At 48.5% G+C, this 21,551-nt stretch overlaps 1 protein-coding gene across 2 annotated transcripts in view; it reads left to right on the forward strand.

Annotated features, from left to right (window-relative positions):
- Positions 1-11,800: 11,800 nt before the first annotated feature.
- Positions 11,801-21,551, forward strand: part of MGAT5B (mannosyl (alpha-1,6-)-glycoprotein beta-1,6-N-acetyl-glucosaminyltransferase, isozyme B) — a 179,391-nt gene continuing 169,640 nt past the window's right edge. Inside the window, exon 1 of one of the 2 annotated variants that reach the window (XM_019542677.1) lies at positions 11,801-12,626. In XM_019542677.1, the coding sequence (XP_019398222.1) occupies positions 12,559-12,626 (68 nt within the window). In that variant the 5' untranslated portion in view covers positions 11,801-12,558. The remainder of the gene's footprint in view (positions 12,627-21,551) is intronic. The other variant, XM_019542676.1, reaches the window with a different exon arrangement.

Genomic DNA, 21,551 nt, shown 5'->3' on the forward strand with positions numbered 1-21,551 from the left:
GGGGGTGGAAGTCGGGGGGGCTTGCATTTCTTGGCATTAGGCTGACAGAATTCAGCCATCTATCAGTGCGCTTTTAGACAAGATCGTCTTTATTTTCATACTTGCGAGAGGCTGCAGAGCAGAGCATAGCTGGAGAAAAGGTCAGTGATTATCAAAGGACACACACTCAAACTGTTGTGAAGTGACCTTCAGCTTGTGCCCCGTTTAGAACAGCAGCGGCAGCAAAACCCACCAGAGCCGAAGACCTGTCACCCCCATTGCCTCCCACATCCTCCTCTTCTCCAAGTCAGCCCCAGAGGCTGGGAATCAGGGTCAAGCTCTTTATCATTCTGAATCTGGTGTGGCCATTTCTACTTGCTGACAGGCGGGACTTCATTGCTGAAAGAAGTCGAGTTTCTGAGAGCCTGCCCTCTTTATCCATCCACCTACTCTCCATGCCTTAGAAGCATAACTTTTCCTTGGAGGGGAAGAGCTGGATGCTGCACTAACCAGAGCTACTTTCTTGTTTGCCTTGAGGTAGTCACTACAAGACTCAAAGTCTGGGTTAGAGGTGGGACCAAGCATGGGATCTGAACTTAAATTCGCCGTGCACGTGACAGGTTACATTAAAAGCCCCCAGTTCTCTAATCTCAGGCATGTCATGAGCAGAAATGACAGGCTTGGCACTGCCGGAGCTCTCATTCTGCCACTCCTCGTGCTATTCTTGGCCAACCAGGAGTATATATAGACAACTTCAGCTTCCATCACTGCCAGCTTTATGAGTCTTCTGAAGCAACCAAGCCTCCTACACCACCTTCTCCCCCACTACCCAAGAGAGCAACACCCAACAGAAGCAGAGACAAAGTTTACATAAGTGGGGTATAAATAGAAATACAGCAGTTCAAGAGCCTATTGAAATAGAAAAGTGACAGCTGAGCAGATTCCCTGCAAGGCTGGAAGCAGACTGCTGGAAGGAAAATGTGTTACCCAAGTGGGCTGTGTGATGCAGTGGGCTGGTTTGCTGGCCCGGCCCCTGTGAGACCTGAATTCAAAACGTGGCGGATCAAGCACAACAGGGTCCCACATCCTAACTGCCATTTGGGCATGTCATTTGGGAACTGCTGTGTAGCACTTTGCTCCAGATTGGCCTGACCAGTATTGAGGAGATGCTAAGAGTCCTAAATAGAGGAGCAGCAGCAGAGCTGCTGTGAGCGAAGTGCAGGATTAAAAAAGCAGTTGCGTTCAGTATCAGGATGAAGGTGTGTTAGTAGAACTTGGTGCCAAGGTTGGGAAGAGCAGTAAGGCTGTGTGGGAAAGACACAGCCTCTGCATCTGTCCTAGCGATGCCTGGTGCAAGCTGGAGCCCCCAGGTCCCTGGCCCATGACTCATGGCCTCATAAAAATGAAATCTGTCCCTGCAAGTCCCTGGGTACTATGTTCAAACAGGAGGCCTGTGGCACACAGACATCTGAATGACTGGCATTCAGGCACCCAGACATTTTCAGAGCTAGTGAACCTGAAGCAGTGTCTGTCCCTCTGTGGTTTGAACAAATGTCAGCATGACACAGAGAGGAAGTGGCTGCTGGAAAGGGATGCAGGGCAGAGGAAACACTGAAGGCAAGTCTGCACTGCTTTATGCCTGAGACCACCACTGACAAATAAGCTCTGCCCATTTCTGGAGCCTGAGAGACCAGCAGTAAGACAGAAGAGGTGACTTGGGAGCAGCCCCAAGTGGCTTGGAGCAGCCCTAGACCAGGCATGTGTCCCAGGGCCAAGGCCACACTCAGATTTTGAGCAGGATGCTCAAGTCTGCTTGGGGTGTGCCTGGGCCATCTAATTGGTTGAAAGGCTGGCCTCTTATATCTTAATAGGGGTGGTTCAAACAGGCTTATTTTGGTGTTGGTAGTCTTTGAGTAGGGATGGTGGCAGTACAGACATGGCCTGCGGGGGACTGATTTGCTTTTCTACTGTCTGGGCACATCTACATGAGATGCTTTACTGTGCAGAAGAGCAAATTACTACATACTAAGTGTCTGCATCTACAAATGCAGACACTGTGCAGTAAACTGCTCTACTTGCAAGTAAATTTGCTACCTGCAGATGCATCTATATGTGCATCTATATGTGCACAGTAGCACACATATAGGTGCAGACCAGGAGAAAATTTGCTCCTGGTCAGCCCCATCAGTAAGGGGTCAGCCTCAGGCAGAGCTTCTCCTGCCCCAGGACTGGCCAGCTCTATGCCTGCCCCAACCCCAGGCCCTTAAAATCTTGTGGGGATGCTGGGGCCCAGGGGCATTTCTTGGCAGCCTGTGGCCACCACTGGCTACTGCAACCCCCAGGACAGACCCTAGGGCAGCTGCAGCAGACTGTCTGCACCCCAGCATGGTTCCCTGGCACCACATTGCTGCATGACTGCCAGAGCTGTGCCATCCAGCTGCTCAGGGTACTGCAGGCACCTGTCAGGTGTGGTAGACCCTAAGCCCACCTGCAGCCAGCTTGTGGCTACTGGGTCCCACTCCAGCTGGCCCCAGGCAACCTGCAGCAGCTTGCCCAGACCCTGCAGTTGGTGCCTGGCACTGCAGTCCTGTGCACCTGCCTGTCTTGCGCTGTACCCCTGTGTTGGGTACTGCAGGCAGCTGGCTAGGCCTGCCAGCACCAGGGGCTGCTGTGGAGAGGCCCAATGAGACTTTAAGGTAGCTGCCAAGGTTAAAGGCCTGCTCCAACACCAACATTTATGAGGGGCTGTCAGGCCGCATGTGAGAGTATGGGCATGACCAATCAACATGCTAGTGCCACATAAAATTTGAGGCTTTTCAGGCACAGTGTGTCACTGTCACCGACCACAACTGTCAGTTGGGGACTGCCCACAAGTTCATGCCATTTATGCAGCGACTGGACAAGGTCCTTGTGCCCCAGGACTGAGGCTGCAGCCATGCTATGTATTCCAGCATGAGGGGCCTGTCTGAGTCTCTGTTATGGCCTGGCACCCACAGTGATGTGTCACTGGGGGAGGGCTCCTTGACCTGCCACCAGCCCGTGCCGCTGTGCTCCCCACCCCTAGCATAATTGAATAGTACTGGGCACCTGGGCTAGTGCCTGGCCCACCACCTCCATAAGCTCAGCCCCACCCATGAGGCCAGGCTGACCACAGCACCACCAGCGCCAGCTCCTCCCCAGAGGGGGCCCCTTCCTGGGCACCCAGACACCACTCCCCACCAACCTAGGACACCACCAGGACCTTCACACCCTTGCTGCCAGGCATGCCAGCACCACCCACATAAGACCCACATTGCGGGGAGTGTCCCAGCCCCAGCCCTGGCTCTGGCCCCTGCTCCCACTCCCCAACCTGGCTGTGCTCCCCAGGTCTCTGGGTTCCCCCCCACATCAAGCAGGGAGGCAGGAGACAAGTGCCAAACTTTAAGCAGCCTGTACCCCCACTGCTAGGTGGGTGTGGGCCTCTTGCATGCCGAGGAACACACTGATGCTGGCAGTGATGTCCCCCTTGGTTGTGGGGACAGGAATGAGTAGTGCAGCCACAGGTAGCCCTCCAGGAGGGCAGCAGAGGTTGCAGGACAGGGTGGGCTTGTCCACTTCTGTTGAAGCTCAAGGTTCCTTGCCAGGTGCCCATATGTGCCTGGGGCACCATGGCCATCAGCAGCAAAAAGGCATAGTGGGTTGGGCACCCCTCGGCCTATACAAACAGCTCTTCATGCAGCGCAGCAGGGGCATGCTCAAGGCGCAACGGAGGAGCTGGCCCTGGGGCACCTCCCTGGAGAAGTCCCCTGTGGGAAGGGCATGGGTTCTGGCAGCTCCGCATCCAGTTCATCCAGGATCCCCATGCCCCCCACAAGCTCAGGTGCTATGGGTTTGGTGGCAGCACAGGAGACAGGCTTGCCTGCAGGAGGAGAAGCGGGAGGGGAGTGGCTCTGGAGCCATGGCAGCATGTCCCAACCCAGGCTGCCTGCAGCCAGCACCCAGCAGCCTGCTGGCCCCTGCAGAGCAAGCAGGGATGAAAGGCTTGGCCAGCGGCTGCCTGTGCCAGGGTCTGTCTGGCCAACTTACCATGGTCTGTGGGCACGAAACTTGGCAGGTGGAGGATGTGGCCCATGAGGATGTGTGGGACTGGTATAAGGAGGCCAGGGACTGGGCAGACTGAGAATTCAGGGACAGGGACAGGCTCAAGGTCCCAGAGCGGCAGGCCATGCTGATGGCCAGGGCTGTGGAAGCCTGGACACTGGGTACTAGACACTGTCTTGTCCCTGGCCCTGGCAGTGGCCTTTGTGCCACCTGCTGTCCTGCCCCTGGTTGCAGCCCTGCTTGCCCAGTGGCAGTTGCCCTGTGGACCTGGGCAGAGGTCCTGCGCTGCCTCTCTACTGGCCAGGAACTCCTACCCCAGCCCCTGCCCTGGGTTTAGGGCCACCCCACACCCTTTCCTGGGTTATCTTTATTTTTTTTAATTTGAGCATACTGAGCAAGTTTCTAGCCTTTGGGGGCTGCGGAGAGAAGTTTGAACACTTGACCTGAGCATGTCCTCACAGCCCAGAACCCAGAAGCAGAATAAAAAGACTCTGCATTCATCAGATAATGATTTTAAAGCCAGTTTCATGATTTGGGTGGAGGGAAGGGGGGTAACTCATGGCCTTTTGAACATTTAGGGTCAAAAATAGCGCAAGTTGGACATTGCTCTCTGATGAGGGTGTTCTCTATACCAACGTGGTGGAGTTTCACAGGTGACACTAATGTTGCCTGAGACCAGATGCCCCCATCCATCTGCCAGGCTGAGAACCTGAAAAATACCTTTCTCTGTGTATATCAGTATAATCTTCAGGTATTTCCCCTCAATCCTGGGAATAGGTTAAAAGTTCTGAAAAGCATGAGACATGCTCCAGCAAAGCAATAACAGCCTTTCAATGCCTGACCTTCGCTCCCCACCACACCATGGAGCTGTCCCTGCACATCTACCTTTCTCCACTAATGTTAGTGCTTTGTAGTGTTTTGCATATTGTCGATGGACACAGTTATGACATTATTCATGCTTCAGCAGTCCCATGTGAGATAATGGACAACTGTTTTTTAATCTGCTGTCTGGACCCCCACCCTGTAAAAAGTCCATTAAAGAGTGATTTCAAACACAGTATTTATTTATATCTTCATCTCTGGAAAGTCTCAGGCCCCAAATCAATATGTCAAATGAAAGGACAGTCACAATTAGAGGCTGGAATGGGATTCAAGCTAAGTCATGCAGCTCGCTTCCTCCCACCACTTCAGCAGGCAAGCTGCTCAGGCTCTCAGTCTGCCCTTCAGCTACTCCTCAAAGCCAGCGGGCACCTGCCCCTGGGTTTTGCTTTCTAAATCGAGGTGGGTCCACATGCCACTTGCCAGGGGAAAGAGATGCTCGCTGATCTGACTTTGCTGTCTTTGGTAGGGGGTAACTCAGGCAGGCTTGGTTCCCTGGGGGTTTGTTCCAAGGGGGATTTGTGAGTCTGATCTCCTTTCTCCTGCCCTGACCCTGCAATGCGTTGGAGCTGGATGGTTCCATGCAGCTTTTTGGCACCAAGCTATTGCTGAGTGAGTGGAGTTGGCCACTGGAGCATGCCATTTGTGCAAAAGAAACTTGCATTGGAGGAGAGATGCTGTGGCTGTTCCTATGCCACATGCCATCTTTGGCCACCAATGGAGGAAGCTTGGATAGGGAAAAAGAGATGAGTGACAATGACAACCTTCCAGCTGCCAGAAGGGCAATTAGTGTACCCTGGCAGTCAGCCACTCGAGGTTGCTCCAATTATTGTTTTCTGAAGTGGTAGCATAGAAGAATCTATCATTGTGTTGGATGCTGTAGAAACACAGGACAATATGCAACATAATCTGCACCATGAATGAGCTGATTTCCTCCTAGGATAGGTGAGAAAGTGGGTGGACAGGATGAAGTAGTGGCTAGGGCACTATCTGGGGACTTCAGAGGCATGGAGTCAGTTCCCAGTCATCTGCAGACTCTCTCTGTGACCATGGATAAATCATCAGGTCCAACCAAAGCCTCAACTGCCTATTTGTAATGTTGGATTAAACCTTTCCCACCTCGCAATGGCTATGATACTAAAACTAAGTGGGGCCATATAAGTGTCCAGATAGGTTGAGTGGGAAGATGCAAAGGTAGTTTAGAGTCCTTTTTGTGGCACAGCTCGGGGACTGGGTCTATATCTCCATTGGCCTTAATAAATTCATGTCTGACTGACGCATGGGGTTAATTGGGCAGAGAATCAGGCCCTCAGAGTTTTCTTTGTGCTCTAGGTTTAATCAAGCCCCAGAAACTTGAAACCCAGATTGGTCAAAGTCACTAAGTTTCTATACAACATTGAAGATAGAATTGTACAATGGGCCTAGGGGATGTGTGTGTGTATAGGGGGGAAGGGGTCAGAGAGACAGCTCTCCTCCATCATGTTAGACATTCAGCGATTCATCCATGGATCCAAGTACAGTTGTGTTGCACATATTTTCTATGCACCCATTTCACGTGGTTCTAGTTATGGGTTATGCCAGAACATCAGCAGCACATACTTGTGGCAAATGTGGTAGGGATGCCCAAGACCCACAGCTCTCTAGGTGATTGTACAGGTCATGGTGGATTGGATTCTGCTTTCGACCATTTCATGGGCTGCGTCTTCGCAACCTGTCCTTTCTCTACATGGCACACTGTGGAGTAGTAGTATATCAGGGTGTTCCTACTTTGGTTTTTGTAACATGCTTGGTTGGTAAGGGTGGGAGGTGTTGGAGTGGATGTTTGTTCCAGGACTTTTTGGATAAAAAGTTGCCTGTGAATGCTAGGGACTGGGCTGATGTCCCAAAAGGCCTCTTCCAGTCCTGTGCTTCTAAGAACCGGTTGCCTTACTTGTCTACGACTGTTTCTGTGAGTTCTATTGGCTGGATAGACAAGTGGCACTTGCAATGGGATGGAGTCTTTGATCTAAACTAAAGAAAGGTTTGAAAGGCTGGGTAAGTCCAGCTCCAAACCCAGGATCTTAACTTGACAGCTGATTCCCCATTTTTCTGCTGGGCTGAGCAAGCCACCTGAATTGTATGCAGATCTGGATTTGAATTTAAATGACTTGGGGCCAACTCCTAATTAAAAAGAGGCCTCTTCCCATCTTGCACTGCTCTAATCTTACCATAGGCAAGCACTCATCCTACAGTTGCTGCCTGCAGAGTAAAGGGAGTCCTCATTCATTAGCTTCCAAGTAGATGATACCCACTGCACAGAGCCTGCCTCTATTCATGCACTTCCTCCCCTGATTGTCCTTCAGTCTCAGTTGTGGGAAAAATCATTACTGAGCTTTTTGTTCCTTTAACTCGGATGAAAGCAAATGCCATTTTGGCAGGGCCTGGGGTCTGGATGGAAGTTACAGTGCATTGGTCCAGTGTAAGGTAAGGTGGAGAAATGTCTTCCATCTTGGCAATGTCAGCCTCCTGGTGTAATTCCAAGTAGCTTCTAGTTTTTAGCCTTTCCTTCAGACATCAGAGGCCTCCCGATAGGACTAGAATGTAATGCTGTTATTTTGCCTTCAGAGTCTTTCTGAGAGGTGTAGCTTGACTCCCTGTGTGCAGAGAGGCATCAATTATGATGCTCTATAGAAAACTTTGCATCCAGCACTTACTGTCCGTTAGAAAAATTTCCGCCCCCACTGAGCTGGGCTTGGCTGTGACCTTGCAGAATGGTCCTGGATCTCATTATTAATCAAAGGTGGTGTCTGAAGTGTTATGATTGGAGAATGGAGTCTCAAAAACAAATGTTGAGCTACTTTTATGGGAGAAGCTCTATCGTGGACCAAGGAACCTGTGGGAGGAGCACAGAAGAATTTCTGGGGAGCCCTTGGGGGCCTTAGTAGTGCCCAGGTCTTCTGCTGGCTTTCTGCATGAAGCTGGTAGTGGTGAGCAATAGGGGTATACGTGAGGTGGATGAGAGGATTCAGCTGTTCCTCCGAATTAGAGCAGTAACAGGAGCTCCTAACGGTGCAGAGAAGCAGAAGGCAGACGGGGTTCTTTGGGTAAATCTGATATCTTTTTAGTTGGTCTAATAAAAGATATCGGATTTATCCAAAGAACCTTGTCTGCCTATGCCCTTCGACCAACATGACTACAGCCAACACCAGAGAAGCAGAAAGTATTTGTCACTTCCTCTGCAGGAAGAAACATGGTGTTGGTTGCTGCAGTAACAGTAATAATAGTAGGAATCCTAGTGGCCTCAGCCACCTCCCTTTCCATCTTCAGCTTTCTATTATTAAAAGTATGAGCAAATTTAGGCTGGGATTTTCAAGGGAGCCGGAGGCTGGTAGATGCTCAAAGCTTTCTGTCAATGGGTTTTGGATGTCTAATTCTCCTGAAAACAAATGCCTGACTCCTAAGGGATACTTTGATGCCAGCCTTGAGGTTAACAAAAATGGGAAGATTTGATTGGGATGAAGAGATTACTTATGCTAAACAAACTTCTCCCGTAGGTCTGCTAGTATACTTCAGATCTGGCTGCCATGTACCTGCTATCACAGCCCTGACCTGATGTAGTCCCGATATTCCTGCACGGGGAGCCTTCTCCCTGGAAATTGTCCCAGTTGTGCAGAAGTGGGTGCTGGTATGTTCAGGTCTCTCATCCTTCACCAGCTGGGAGGGTGTGCATGTGAGGAGCCTTCCCCCTAAATAACCCAGGGGCAGTGGAAGCATTAGCAGCCTTTCTGATGGAAGTTAAACAAAGAAACATTTTTTCTTTAACACATCAGGCCCAGAAGCATGCCGTTGGTCCTTTGTTACCAGCAAATCTCCACTGAGCATAAGCCAAGTAGTCACATGAGTTGTCTGTCCTTAATATGCATATGGAGCCCTCTATTATCTAGCTCTGAGCTGGTTAGGAAATTATTTTCTCTCTATGAAAAAGTTTAATGAACACAAAACTGTTTGTTTTCATTCCGTTTTCATCAAACACTGAAAATTATGGACCATTTTCATAAAAGCTGCTGTTTTGTTGGGAAAATATTTCAATGGAAAAAATCCAACTGTGTCTAATCTAGGAGCTCTGATTCTTTTTCCTTTCTGTTGGGATGGTTTTGGCAGGGATTATTCTGTCTTGATCTGGGGGTTGGACTAGATGACATCCTGAAGTCCCTTCTAGCGCTGTATATTGTCAATGATTCTGTATCCTACGTGATTTTGATGCTGCCTTTATGTCTGTGGAGCTCATGGATTTAGCAGAGTGACTGTGGACTTGCAACAAGGTGACAGCAGGATCAGTGCCCAGGTCTCATATGGAAATACGAGTTACAATTTCACAACGGTCATAATATGGCATTTCATCTTGATCAGACTTATGGGAAAATGTCGGGCTCTTACATAAGCAAGGGAAGCCTGCAATTAGTTTATAAAAGAGTGGGTGTTTGTCTTCTCATTACTGTGACTGTGTCATATTAATAATGTGGCACCAGGAAAGCATATGATAGGAGTCAGCCAGGGTGACTTCTCTGCAGAGGTGAAGAACATATGAAAGAAGGAAAGGGTGGGGAGAGAAGGGAGGAAGCATGAGATGTGTTTGTGTGTAGAACCGGATCTAATACAGAAGAGGACATCATTATGTTACTAGTATAGATGCACCAGTCAGGAATCATTCCTTTCCTGTAGGTCACACACTCTACAGCCAGGTCCATCCAGAGGCTGGTTCAAGTGTAAATCAGGGCAAATTTGCCCTTTTCATTTTGTTTCAGTAAGTGAATCTTGGAATCTCTGATGCCAACTTCTGGGCTGCTGAACACACATATAGAAGAGAGACTTGTTAGTGGGCTATTTGGGTATTCAGAAGCAGAGTTGGTAAGATCAGGTCTGTGAAATACACCCTCATTTTGTAATGTTGGAAGTATGTTATTCCTTGTGCTGCAGTGAAAACAACACATGCAGCCGTTAGGAAAAGCCATGATTCCAGTAGAGGTTTGGATGGTACCAGAGCCACAGGAGCAGAATTCCTCCTGGGCTGGGTGCCTGTCTGTTTGGGGGATGCTTCAGTAATACCGTGGTCTCAGCTGTAGTAAGGTGTGTGGACTGTGAGCTGCTGGTGACTCTAAGGTTCAGCATTGCTATCACAGAGGCCCTGAAGAACCCTAGCACTTGCCTCTGTGTGTGTGTGCACGTGCATGTGTGTGTGCATGCATGCATGCATGCCGTGACTCCAGATGCCTACAGCTGTGTGTGTGTGTGAGAAGTCACCTCTGCCCTGTGTGGGCCTCAGAACTGTCTCCTCTTATGGATGGGGAAAATGTCTCATTTGAAAACTGATCCATGGACTGACCAACAGTTCTGTTGAAGGGGCTTCCACAGAGTAAGGAGGGAGGTCTACCCTTCCACAGAAGCTGGGGGGCTAAGTATGACTGGGCTGCGTGTGTGTGCTTGGCAGAGCCAGCTACGTGCAAGACAACTCTGAGAACTGTGTCAACAGCTAGGTTCAGTACATGGGAAAACAGGGTGGCATCTTACTTCTTTATGTAGATTTGGTTCTTAATCACACTCCAAAGAGAAACTCCGTACAAAGCTCTGGGCCCCTTGACTCACAAGAGCAAAGATTATACAAAGTGAGCAGTGAAGAAAGTGGACACTGCCTTTGTTTTTCCCCGCCCACCACAGAGTAGCCAGTCGCCAGTCTTGTGCCTATGTTATACTTTCACACTCCCTCTCTTCCACCATCTCGGCTCTTGGCTAGTTTCTAGCCTGTGACAGATTCAGAAGGTCAGTAAATTCAGTTGTTTGAAAGTCCTTAGGCTGTGATCACCTCTCTTCTCCAGTGCTACCTCTTTCATTTGCTATGTTTCTGTTCCATGAGATGAAGAAGTCCTCATAGCAAATGTTTCCTTTTCACATGGTGACTCCCAGACAAGTCAAATGATAACCCATCATCAAGAATAGCTAATCATTATGTCGAGGCTAACAGGGCTGCAGTGGTGGCTGCTGCTGTAAGGGGATATTCAGAAATCATGGAAGCAGTACAGGCGGTTCCATAGACAAGGCTCAATTCTGTACAAAGTTGCACTGGTGTATGTCTGCAAAAACTCCATTACAAGTATGTTCCCTACATGTGTTTGTAGTAGTTGGTTAACAGGATGCAATCAGTGCTGCCATAATGCGTTGTGGATGAATCTTCAGGCCAAATATCTTGTTTTTATTTCCAGTGCAGAAAATCAACAACTCACTTTTATTGGAATCTGTGTACTGCCTCAACCATTAACACCAGGAGGACTTTTGGATGGAGCCTTCATAAACAGCAAACTGGATTCTGATCTCTTTTATACCTATGTGAAATCCACTGAAAATCTTAGTATAAGGGAGGTGGATTCCAGTCTGGAGTTTCTGTCTTATCTAGGCATATTTTCTGGTACTTCTCATAAGAGTAGGGGATTGCCCTGGTGTCTTCCCGGAAAGTCTTCTCGTCCTCTGTTGTGCAGCCTGATGTTTCCAAGTTGGCTGCCATCCTTCATACAGTAGTGGCTGCATTTTCAAGATGCTTCCTGTCTACAATCTGCAAAGTGCTTTGGGGTGCATATCAACATATAAATGAGCACTATTAATTGCTGTCGTCACTGAAATAGGAGTTTTCTAAACAATACTACAGCCAGGGAGAGCGTCCATAATTCTGTATGGATGTGCTGCTGATGAGATATCGAATTCTCTGGAGTGAAGGAGTCCAAAGAAGCAACGCAACCTCTGCATCAGTCCTAGCATAATTGCTTCATAGAAACTGGATGACACCACACCCTTTTGTTGCCACTAGATGGTGCCCAATTCACAATTTAGCAAGGAAGCTTTCTTCAATCCCTGTTCTAACAGTACAGCCTTCTCAGGTGGAAACAATGCGGTGCCTGCTCAGATTAAAGCAAAGGGCTGGATGCCGAGGATTGTGCAAGGGAGCTCCCGGGATGGGATGGACCTGGATCCTGTAACCTTTGCATCCCTAGATGTGATCAGGAGCCCCACTGGGATCTCAGTGCTGTGCTGACTTTGGACTGCAGAGCATTGCCAGAGGACGGCAAGTAGCTGGAAGTGCTGAACGCTGGCAGGGAGATGTCAGGCATTTGACTCCAGATGAGGTGAGGCTATTGGGAGGATAAAGTGGAGGTGATGAAGGTTCCCATGAGCAGGAATCGAGGTCTCCCCCACCTTGCCCAGCAGTGGATTTGTCTTCTCCAAGGAGAGATGGACGGAGAGAAGTGCTGCTATTAGCTACCACCTGCCTCCAAAATGTGAATAACAATAATAATAACAACCAAATCCCACCAGTGCACACAGTTCAGTTGCTCTCCCTCTGCTGAAAGGTTGTTCATCGAGAGCAGACAAAGGTTTGCCAGGGAGAGCTTCCCCTTGGAAGAGGAGGAGACCACCTCCACAAGAAGACCTGTAGTCCCTTGCTGTGAACTTGGATCGGCTGGGGTTATTTTGGTACTGCCCCATGCACAAATCCTTCTCATCCAGCCAACCATGAGCTTCGAAGAGTGGCAGCGTGTGGCAGTTTAAAGTGTCAGGTTGCTTCTTTTTCCTTTTCTTTGCTAAGTTTGAACAATGATCACTGTCAATTCGGATGGAAAAATAATGGTCAGAAGATGTCTCGTCACCTTGAGACCTTTTAGGTAAAGTTCCTTTTATTGCCCTATTTCCTGTTTTCTCTCTGCCTTTTCAACCTAGCCTGCTTTTAGCACCAGGGGATCAGAATCTAAGAAGTCCTCTAAGACTAAAATCTTGTGTCAGTTGCTGTTTTCCAGGGGAATCGATCCCAGATTAAAATGTCAAGAATCCAAGTAAGTGTGTCGTTAGGTCAGTGTGATGGGAGCTGATGTGTGGCTCTGTTACAAGCTGCACGTTGACTTCTAATTTATTCATTATGCTAATATCTGGTGGGTATTGGTTACAGGTTTTTAAATGCCTTTTTAAGTGATGTTTGTACCACACTGGAGAATCAATACATACAAATTAGAAGCTAGCTTTGACTCTCAGTGATAGTGGTGCTAATCCACTGATTATTTATGGGTAAGACAAGATTCATACTTGTAGCCAATGGCAGAATTTGGTCCGAAGTCAGACAGTAATAGCTCCCCTCCCCATTTGTGTTTGTGCATTTCCACCTACAGTTCCCTGCAACAACTAGAAAGTTTTACAAGTCTTACAGTTGATTTGCCTAAACCCCCTGCGATAAATCTCCCCTTTTTTGCTTCATTAATAATGTGAAGACACATTTCCCTCAGTGCTTGCCTGCTTGCTTATTTTGGAGGAAGTACAGCTCATTCACTTTCAGCCAACGAAGGGCACTAATTTGACTCTTATTTGTATGTGTTTTTTGAGGGGAGAGGAATTTGTAAAAACAGGCCAGGATTGAGGGACAACAGGAGCGAAGCAAACTCATCTCAGAAGTTACAAGTCGCCCAAGTAGTAGAAAGGAGTCTGTGGAGTGTGTTTTAGGAACTGGGGAATCCTGGGTTTTTAACTTGGCCAGGTTTGATCAGAGCTGTCTCTTTCTCTGATGGCATAAGCTTGAAGAATTCTGGCTGATGATATTTCTTCTATTTGGTCTGTCTCCATGACTGGAGTACTTCTTGAGTGCATAATGATCTTCAATGGATTTATCCACACAACACCCCTGGTCAGGTGGGGTGGTGGTAGTAACTTCCTTGTACAGATGGAGACTGAGGTTAACAGAGGCACTAAAGGCCATAGTCACAAAGGTATTTAGGAGCCTAGCTCCCTATTGAAATCCATGTGAATTTAGGTACCTAAATACCTTTGCGAATCCAGATGTGACTTGCCCAAGGTGGCACAGGAAGTCTGTGGCAGTGTGGGGGAAACTGAATCCAGGTTTCCCAGCACTAGTGCTCTGTCTACTGAACCATCCTTCTGTATCCTCTGGGCAAACTGGGGTGCAGGGAAGTAAGTCTGGTTGAAAGTAGGTCACTGAGGGACAGTGTCTCCGCATTAGCTCGGCAGGGACTTTAGCTGCAGTTGCACCACAAAGAGGTTGAGGGGTAATGAATGGGGGGGAGAGGGTGAGCCAGCAAGGCTGCTCTGTGGAGCAGATGTCTGTTGGGAGCAGAACTAGCTACCTGCAGTGACAACTGAGGGAAGGGAGAGGTACGTACCTGAGGCTGGGGCAGCTGGGGGTGTCTGGATCGAGTGGTGGGAGCATTCCTTTTTCACCCTGGGGAAGTCTTGGCTCCTCTGAAGCACCCAGAAGAACTCCAATAAGCTTAATGGGCAATTTGTATACCCCTGGGTTGGGGCAGGGGCAGACTGGGGCACAGACCTATCCAGGAAGCAAGGGGCCAGCGAGGGACCATAATTGTAGCAATGCACCCGCTGTGCCAGTTGTCATACACTATACACAGGCATCTCGTAGAGCTGTCACTTTTTCTCATGATGAATGACACTCAGTTTAACAGAAGAGCAAACTGTGTTGCTGTGCTGGGCTTCGGGGCTGCCTTCCACAGGGGAGCATGCCCAGTGCAGCTTCAAGAGGGCCTATTTGCTGATCTTCATGACTGTGCTTATTAAACACCAAGATGAAGTTATCAGCAGATGCTTGCCTGTTGGAAGAGAGAATCCTGGAGTGGTAAAATCTTATTTCTAGCTGCATCCCAGGATCTAGACTTGCATAGGACAAACAGCAGAGAGGCACAGGCAAGATCTGATTAAAATAAGGCTGGGGAGTCTGACCGGAATAAGCCCATGAGAGAGCAATATGGTGATGGTGAAAGGTGATCAGATGGGAGCACTAGTGACAAAGTCCTAAACAGAATTAGGGATTTGGCAATAATCCCTGTGTACCTGGGACCTGATTCTGCTGTCAAACTTGTGTAAATAAGGAACCACTCCATTGAAACAGAAAGGCCTACACTGCTGCTGTTCTGTCTTAAGTGAGAGCCAAATTGGATCTTTTCCTACATCTGAGTGTGAAACAAAATACAAAATCTCAAGGAAAATATAACAGGAATGCGTCTGGGACTGACAATGTAACTCAGGGCGTTCCCTCTTGCAACATTTAAGCAATTCAGTGACCAGTAATTTTTGATGGTTGAACTTGTTAATGGTGTTGTGTTGGGATATTTTAATGTGCAGGAGCTGCGAGGCTAGTAGGACCAGGGGACTGTGATCAAGTGTCCCCCACAGATCCCTGACTTGTAGTGATCATAGCTTTTCTAAACTTTCCCCCACACCCAGCTCTGCTGAGGCACTTCACTACCTCATCTGTCATTCCCCCACCCTACCTATCCTAGTCCTTTAGTTTCCACCTCAACTGGTTGTCTGGATCTTGATCTGTAATTTTCCCTTATTCCCCTCCCCCCCACTTTTTTTTCACTAATCTCCACTGATCTGACAGTGAGTTCCAGTCCTGATTTACAACAAGCCCTTTTGTCCTGTGTACTTTTAGCACCTAGATCCTCCAGCTGTAGACCACAATATGGCTGTCCTACAGCCTCTGGTTAGCGGCTGCCTAATTTGTTGAGTCCAGACACAAACTGTACAAATTAGCACAGGTCCTTTTGAAGTCAATGGACCAGATCTTCAGCAGGAACCCACTGAAATCAATGGGATGGATTGATAACTGGTTCAAATTGACATCAGTCCACCAAATACCAACAGGAGAGTTGACCTGTTGAAAGGAAAAAGGACATCAGTCAATTCATTCATTATTTACCTTGCCTGATAAGATTTGTAAAGAGGCAAAAAGTCCCCAGCCTGTAAGTACCCAGGGATGGAGGAAATTCCCTGGTTGGCAGCACTCTGCAAGACACACTAAGGGACATAAAACATTGGAAGAAGGATTTACACAGTCTTGTGGGATGACTCCTTTTTGCCTTCAAAATCAAAGAGCCCACAAGGGACAGATTCAAGGAAACACCGTCAGTAACTTAGAATTCATCACTAAGGTTACTATGAGGCGCTAATAATGCCATGGTCACAGGTTTGATCCCCATACAGGAAACAAGACCTTTCCTGCCCCAGGCAGGGGCTTGGACTAGATGACCTCTTGATGTTTCTTCCAGCCCAACTTCTTTATGAATCTAAACCGTGGTCATTGACCCAATCACCTGCTTTCTCAGCAGTGGTGAGTGGTGTGAAAGCATATATATAGGAAGCCAGAGACATTTGTTTCTTCAGTGTCCACAAATGAATTGATAAGAGCAAGAAAGTGTATTCCATGCCTTCTTTTTATTGCTCCCCTTGAGGATGAATGTTAATACTTAGCAATTTGCTGTCATTTTCCTCCTTGCTCTGTGTAATAACCCAAGCTGCGAATCCTCCGGTGTTTCAGGACTACGGACAGCTCATCCCCTCACCGCTTGGTAATGGACAGGCTCCTGCCTGCATAAACCCTCCTGTGGTTTATTACATATCAGCATCCAGAAAACTCATGGCCAGATCCTTCTCTTTGTTACTGTGGTGTAGCTCAGACATGACTTCACACTATGGATATATCTATGGATATATTCCATATCTGTAGTAAAATCAACTGAGCACAGTTTGGCTCTGTCCCCTCTTGGATAGAATCCCAAAGCCTCTTATTGTGAGTATTTTAGTCTGGGGTAGAACTGGAGAAAGGATTGTCACTTATGGCCTATACCATCAAAGTATCCCAATGCTTAAGCTTACCATGGGATGGTAGTTACACTAACCGCCAAAGAAAACTGTTCCTTGGTCAAAGCTCTGTGTTCTCAGCGAGGTAAAACTCATGGACCAGTTTTGGAACATGGAGCCCAGTACAGGTCTGACATGGGTTGTGAATTTCTGTTGCTTTCCATGGATTTAATTCTGACTTATACAAGTCTCAGAGTCAGATCAGAGTTAGGTACATTTGTCCCACTCACTAATATTAGACAACAGCCCAGGTGTCTTTTGAAATTAAACAAAGACCTATCTCCTCTTCAGACATGATCAGAACACAGTGAAAGAGATGGAAACTTCAAGCTAAAATGGCCAAACCCTGAAATCTCTTTATACAAATCTTTATATCACAGCAACAATTCCACTGATCAGAATGCTGCTCCTCTCCTAAGTAACTTCATTAAGATTTGGCCCTGATATAGTTTTAAGTGTCTGAAATCTTGAGCCTCCCCCGATTTCTCTGAAACTCGTTTGAAATCGTGAAGATTTTTTTCCTTCCTAATGAGATGCTAGAACACACAGCCCCTTTGAAATATTTTTTTTCTTCAGCAATTGTGGAGGTTTCTTTTTACTTTCTTTCCTTCTCCAGTGGTCTAAATTGTTAATTAAATGCAGTGTTTCACCATCACTCCTTGCCAGATTATAATTATGAAGATTAAAATGCATAAACAAGGTCTTGCATAATGATGAAGATATTATCAATAGGCAGGATTTGAAAGGAGAGCAGGATCAACTCTGATTATTTAAATATCAGTCCCCCAGGTAAGGCTTCATTTAATTTTGCCTTCGGGGACAAGAGGGAGACTGTACCAGGTCAAACGAGACCATCAGGCTAGTCCAATAAATATGATCTTTCTTTGGTTGCTGTGTAGCATTATCATCATTATTTGTTTTACTGTAGTGCTCAGAAGCCCCCACTGAGATCCATGCCAGTAGTGCAGACTGTGAGGGTAGGTACCATCTATTCCCACAAATCTCACGCTCTCAGGAGACACACCAGTTGAAGTAGGGGTAATGGAGACATTAGTAATCACCACCTTACATTCATGGAAATGAAGCTCAGAGGTAATAAGTGACAAGGTTAAGGTCATACAAGAAATCAGTTGCAGAGAACACAATGCAGCACAAGCCTTCGCTGTCCCAGGTCAGTTCCTCTGTCTCCCTTGGACTGAGGTGTGCTGGTGTCTCTGCTCCTGAGTCTTTGCTGCTGTAGTTGCCTGGGCTAGCCAGGTGCAGTGAGCACAGGCATCCTTCCTTTTGCTGTGTAGACAACCCTCCCCCATTTATCAGATCTACTTTCACTGAGGGGTGAAACGTGTCCCAACATTTACTGTGCTGCTGAATTTAGGCCTGACAGTCTAGAGCAGGTCTGTGCTCAGGGATGAACAAAGAAGGGATAAAAAAGGTTTAAAAAACACCACATGGTTCAGGCATCCTGGCACTTGAGATAACTTTGGTTCCTCAGAGGCAATCACCCTCTAGTAAAGTAAGAACATCCCAGAAAGAGGACAGAGTATTGGTGCATCTCACAGGCAACCATCACCATTTTGGTCTCCCTTTCAAAGCCCTTCCTAGTCCTGCCCCTCTTTCTTTTCTTTCACTGCTGTGCCCCCCTCCAACCACTCTGCCAAGATACCAACATGGACCACCCACCACCTCCTGTAGACATGTAGGAGTTTCTCTGTCCCAACCCTTATGTATGAAATTCCCTTCCTGAGCTGACGTAAATGGCCACTGTGGTCTGTCAAAAACTTTTCAAGACCATCTGCAATTGTAATGCCTTCTAGGCAATGGCTAGGCTGAGAGGCAGCTGGGGAAAGTCAGTGATTTGCTAGGTAATTGGAAAGCTCTGAGCATGTCCATGTGGAGCTGGCACTTGTTTAGCAAGATGGCCTTGTATTTATAGCGCAGGGCTAAGTGGGCTTGTATTTATAGTGCTGGGCTGAGATGCAGTTGATTTGGGTTCTACTACCAGCTTCATTATATGCTGTGTATGGGATGCTAGGCAAGTCAGTCAGGGTTTATCTACCCATGGGGTACATCTACATGCACATATTAATGCGATACAATAAATGCTGGTGTTTACTGCACTGTAGTTTATTGCTCCCAGATACATATTTACTAGAGGTGCATGGATACATTGGTTCAATATCAGATTGGCACCGATATAAAGAAAATTGATAATATCAGAAATTGGCCTGATGTGGCTGATAATTGGCCAATAAATGCCTGTGCAGGCATGCAACTGCAGCGCAGCACACAGACAGCAAGAAGCAAAGCCAAGCAGCTTGGAGAGCTGTGTCTAGCTAGTAAGTCTATTGTTGTAGAAAGGGAGTGGGGAGGAAAGGGGCATGGGGAGGCAGTTCAAGGCCCCTATGGTGATGGAGTGTGTGGGGCTGGGGCAGGTGTTGGCCCAGCCAGGGTGGGGTGGAGCATGGGACGGAGCCATGTCTTGTCCAGGGTGGGGGCGGCTCCCACCACTGAGCACATCTTGGGAGGGCATGGAAGGGGAGGTGTGTGCCACTGGATCTGCACGGGGTATGGGTGGGGTGGGCTGGGGCTGCGCTGGCCTCTTCCCCACACATGGGGGGAGGAGGGTTGGACCAGGGCTGTGCTCTGGGTAGGTGGCAGCAGCACTGGGAGGGCAGGCTACAGGAGGGCTATGGCAAAATTTGGGGTGGCTGCAGTCACCCCTGTAGCTCCCTTCTCAGCGCTGCTGCCACCTGCCCCAAGCACAGTCCAGCCTAGCTCAGCCCCTGCTGGGAAGAGCCTGGCGCAGCCCTGGCCTGCAGCTGCAGCCCCCCCCCCGCCCTGCCATGTGCAGATCCAAGAGGCACGTGCCCCTCCATGTGCTCCCAGGGTGCATGCAGTGACAGGAGCTTCCCCCCACCCAGTGCACCCCAGATTAGCCTTAGCTCCATTCTGCACCCCACCCTGCCCCAGCTGGGTAGCACCTTCCCCAGCCTCTCCCTCATCACAGGGGCCTTGATCTGCCCCCCCCTTCCATCCTCCCCCTGCTTTCATCACAACAGGTACTTACCAGCTGTATGTGGCTGTATTGGAAATCAGATCAGTATTGGCCAATATGCCTCCTTAAAAACTGTCTATCGGTATCAGCCCCCAAAATCTCTATCGGTGCACCCCTAATGTTTACATACACCTGGGATTGCAGCATTACATACACCTGGGATTGCAGCATGTCGAGCTAGATTGGAGCAGCTCCAGCTGGCAGGAGGCCTGGGGGGGAGGGAGATCAGGCTGCCAGCCTAGAGCTGCTCCCTGCCGGCTCAGTGTGCTGCAGAGGGGCTGGCTGGGGCATGAGGGTGCTTCAGTGTGGGGCCAGCTGGCAGGCAGCCCCAACATTGAAACACCCTGATGCCCCAGCCAGGTGGAACATTAGCTACATGTGTGTTGCTGTGGAGTAAATTAGTTTACACTGTCCTAATAGGGGCGCATGTATAGACGTGCAATGTTTACTGCCCAGCTAATTAATCTACTGCATGATAAACATGTTGTATAAAAGTGCCCAGGGACTCTCAGGAACAGTTCATCTAGATTGAGTAAACTTGTAACTTTTTAAAGTGGCTTAGTTCAATTGTTTTATATCCCTGTGTGGACACTTGTAGCCACAAATAACATAGGCTCAGATTAATCTACTTTCCCTCACTTCTAAAATAACCATGTAAGGTTTTAATGCAGTTTAATTAATCCACTTCAAAGCCACAGGATTGATTTGGATTAACTTTCCTGTTTTGTCTCTGTGTAAACAGGCTCATATGATGGGCTTTTCCAAGAGTCCTCTGTGAGTTAGGCATTGACAATCAAAGGAGTGCAGCATCTAACACCTTTAGAATTATTAAAAATCCCAGCTTTAATTTAATTCGTGTCTCAACTCCCCAGCTGCAAAATAGGAATGACAAAATAACAATACCTTCCTGCTGTAGAGGGCTGTCCTGAGGAGAAGACCATCAGTGAGTGGGGTTTGGATACTAGGGCTGTGCAAAGCTTTGGGTGGTGATTCAGTTCGGAGGAGATTCAGCCCAATTTGGTGGCTGAATCTGAATCGAATCAGGGGACCAGTTTAAAGGTCCAAATTGATTCAAAGCTCTCCAAATCTTCAGAAAAGATTCAGAGAGCTTTGATGATTCAGGCAGTCCCCCATGGCTGCATCAGGGAGCTGAAGCCAGACTCCTAGATGATAAGTACTAGGGGCAAGGGAGGGGACCATGGGGGGACTCCAGCCCCACCATGGCTGCCCCCACCTGCCCCAGCTCCTGGTATTTTAAAGAAAAGACCTGGTACTCACTGGGTGCTGCTGGGCAGGGTTTGATACCCACTGCTCCACACCTCATGGAGGGCTCTGCACAAGCTCCCTGCTCCCCCAGCCCCACCACAGCTGTCCTGCCTGGGCCAGCTCTGTCCCTTTAAGAAGAAAAAAAAAAAAAAGCAGAAAAAAGCCCCTGGACTCGCCACTCCTGCAGTGGCCTTGGGGCTTCAAGGGCTCGTGCAGAGCCCCCCATGTGGCGGGGGTGGGGGGGCAGTGGAGGCAGCGCAGATTGCCCCCCTGGCTGGCAGGAGCAGTGAGCGCGGGGCTTTTCTTGTTTTTTTTTCTTAATGAGCCATGGCCCAGGTGGGGCACCTGTGGGGGGGGTTGGGGGGGGCTCATGCAGAGCCTCCCATGCAGTGTGGGGCAGCGGGGATTGCCTGCCCAGTAGCACCTGCTGAGTTGGGGTGTTTTTCCCTCAAAGAGCTGGGAGCTGGGGCAGGCAGGGTAGCCATTGCCAGGCTGAGCATGGTGGGCCTGGCTGATTCAGAGATTCGGCAGCAGCTGAATCTCTGAATCAGATTTGGCCAAATCAAATCGGGACAGGGATTCGAATCACTTTTCCCCTAATCAGCCA

Source organism: Crocodylus porosus, unplaced genomic scaffold (genome assembly GCF_001723895.1).
Source record: "Crocodylus porosus isolate Cpor-Errol unplaced genomic scaffold, CroPor_comp1, whole genome shotgun sequence".
Classification (NCBI taxonomy): domain Eukaryota; kingdom Metazoa; phylum Chordata; order Crocodylia; family Crocodylidae; genus Crocodylus; species Crocodylus porosus.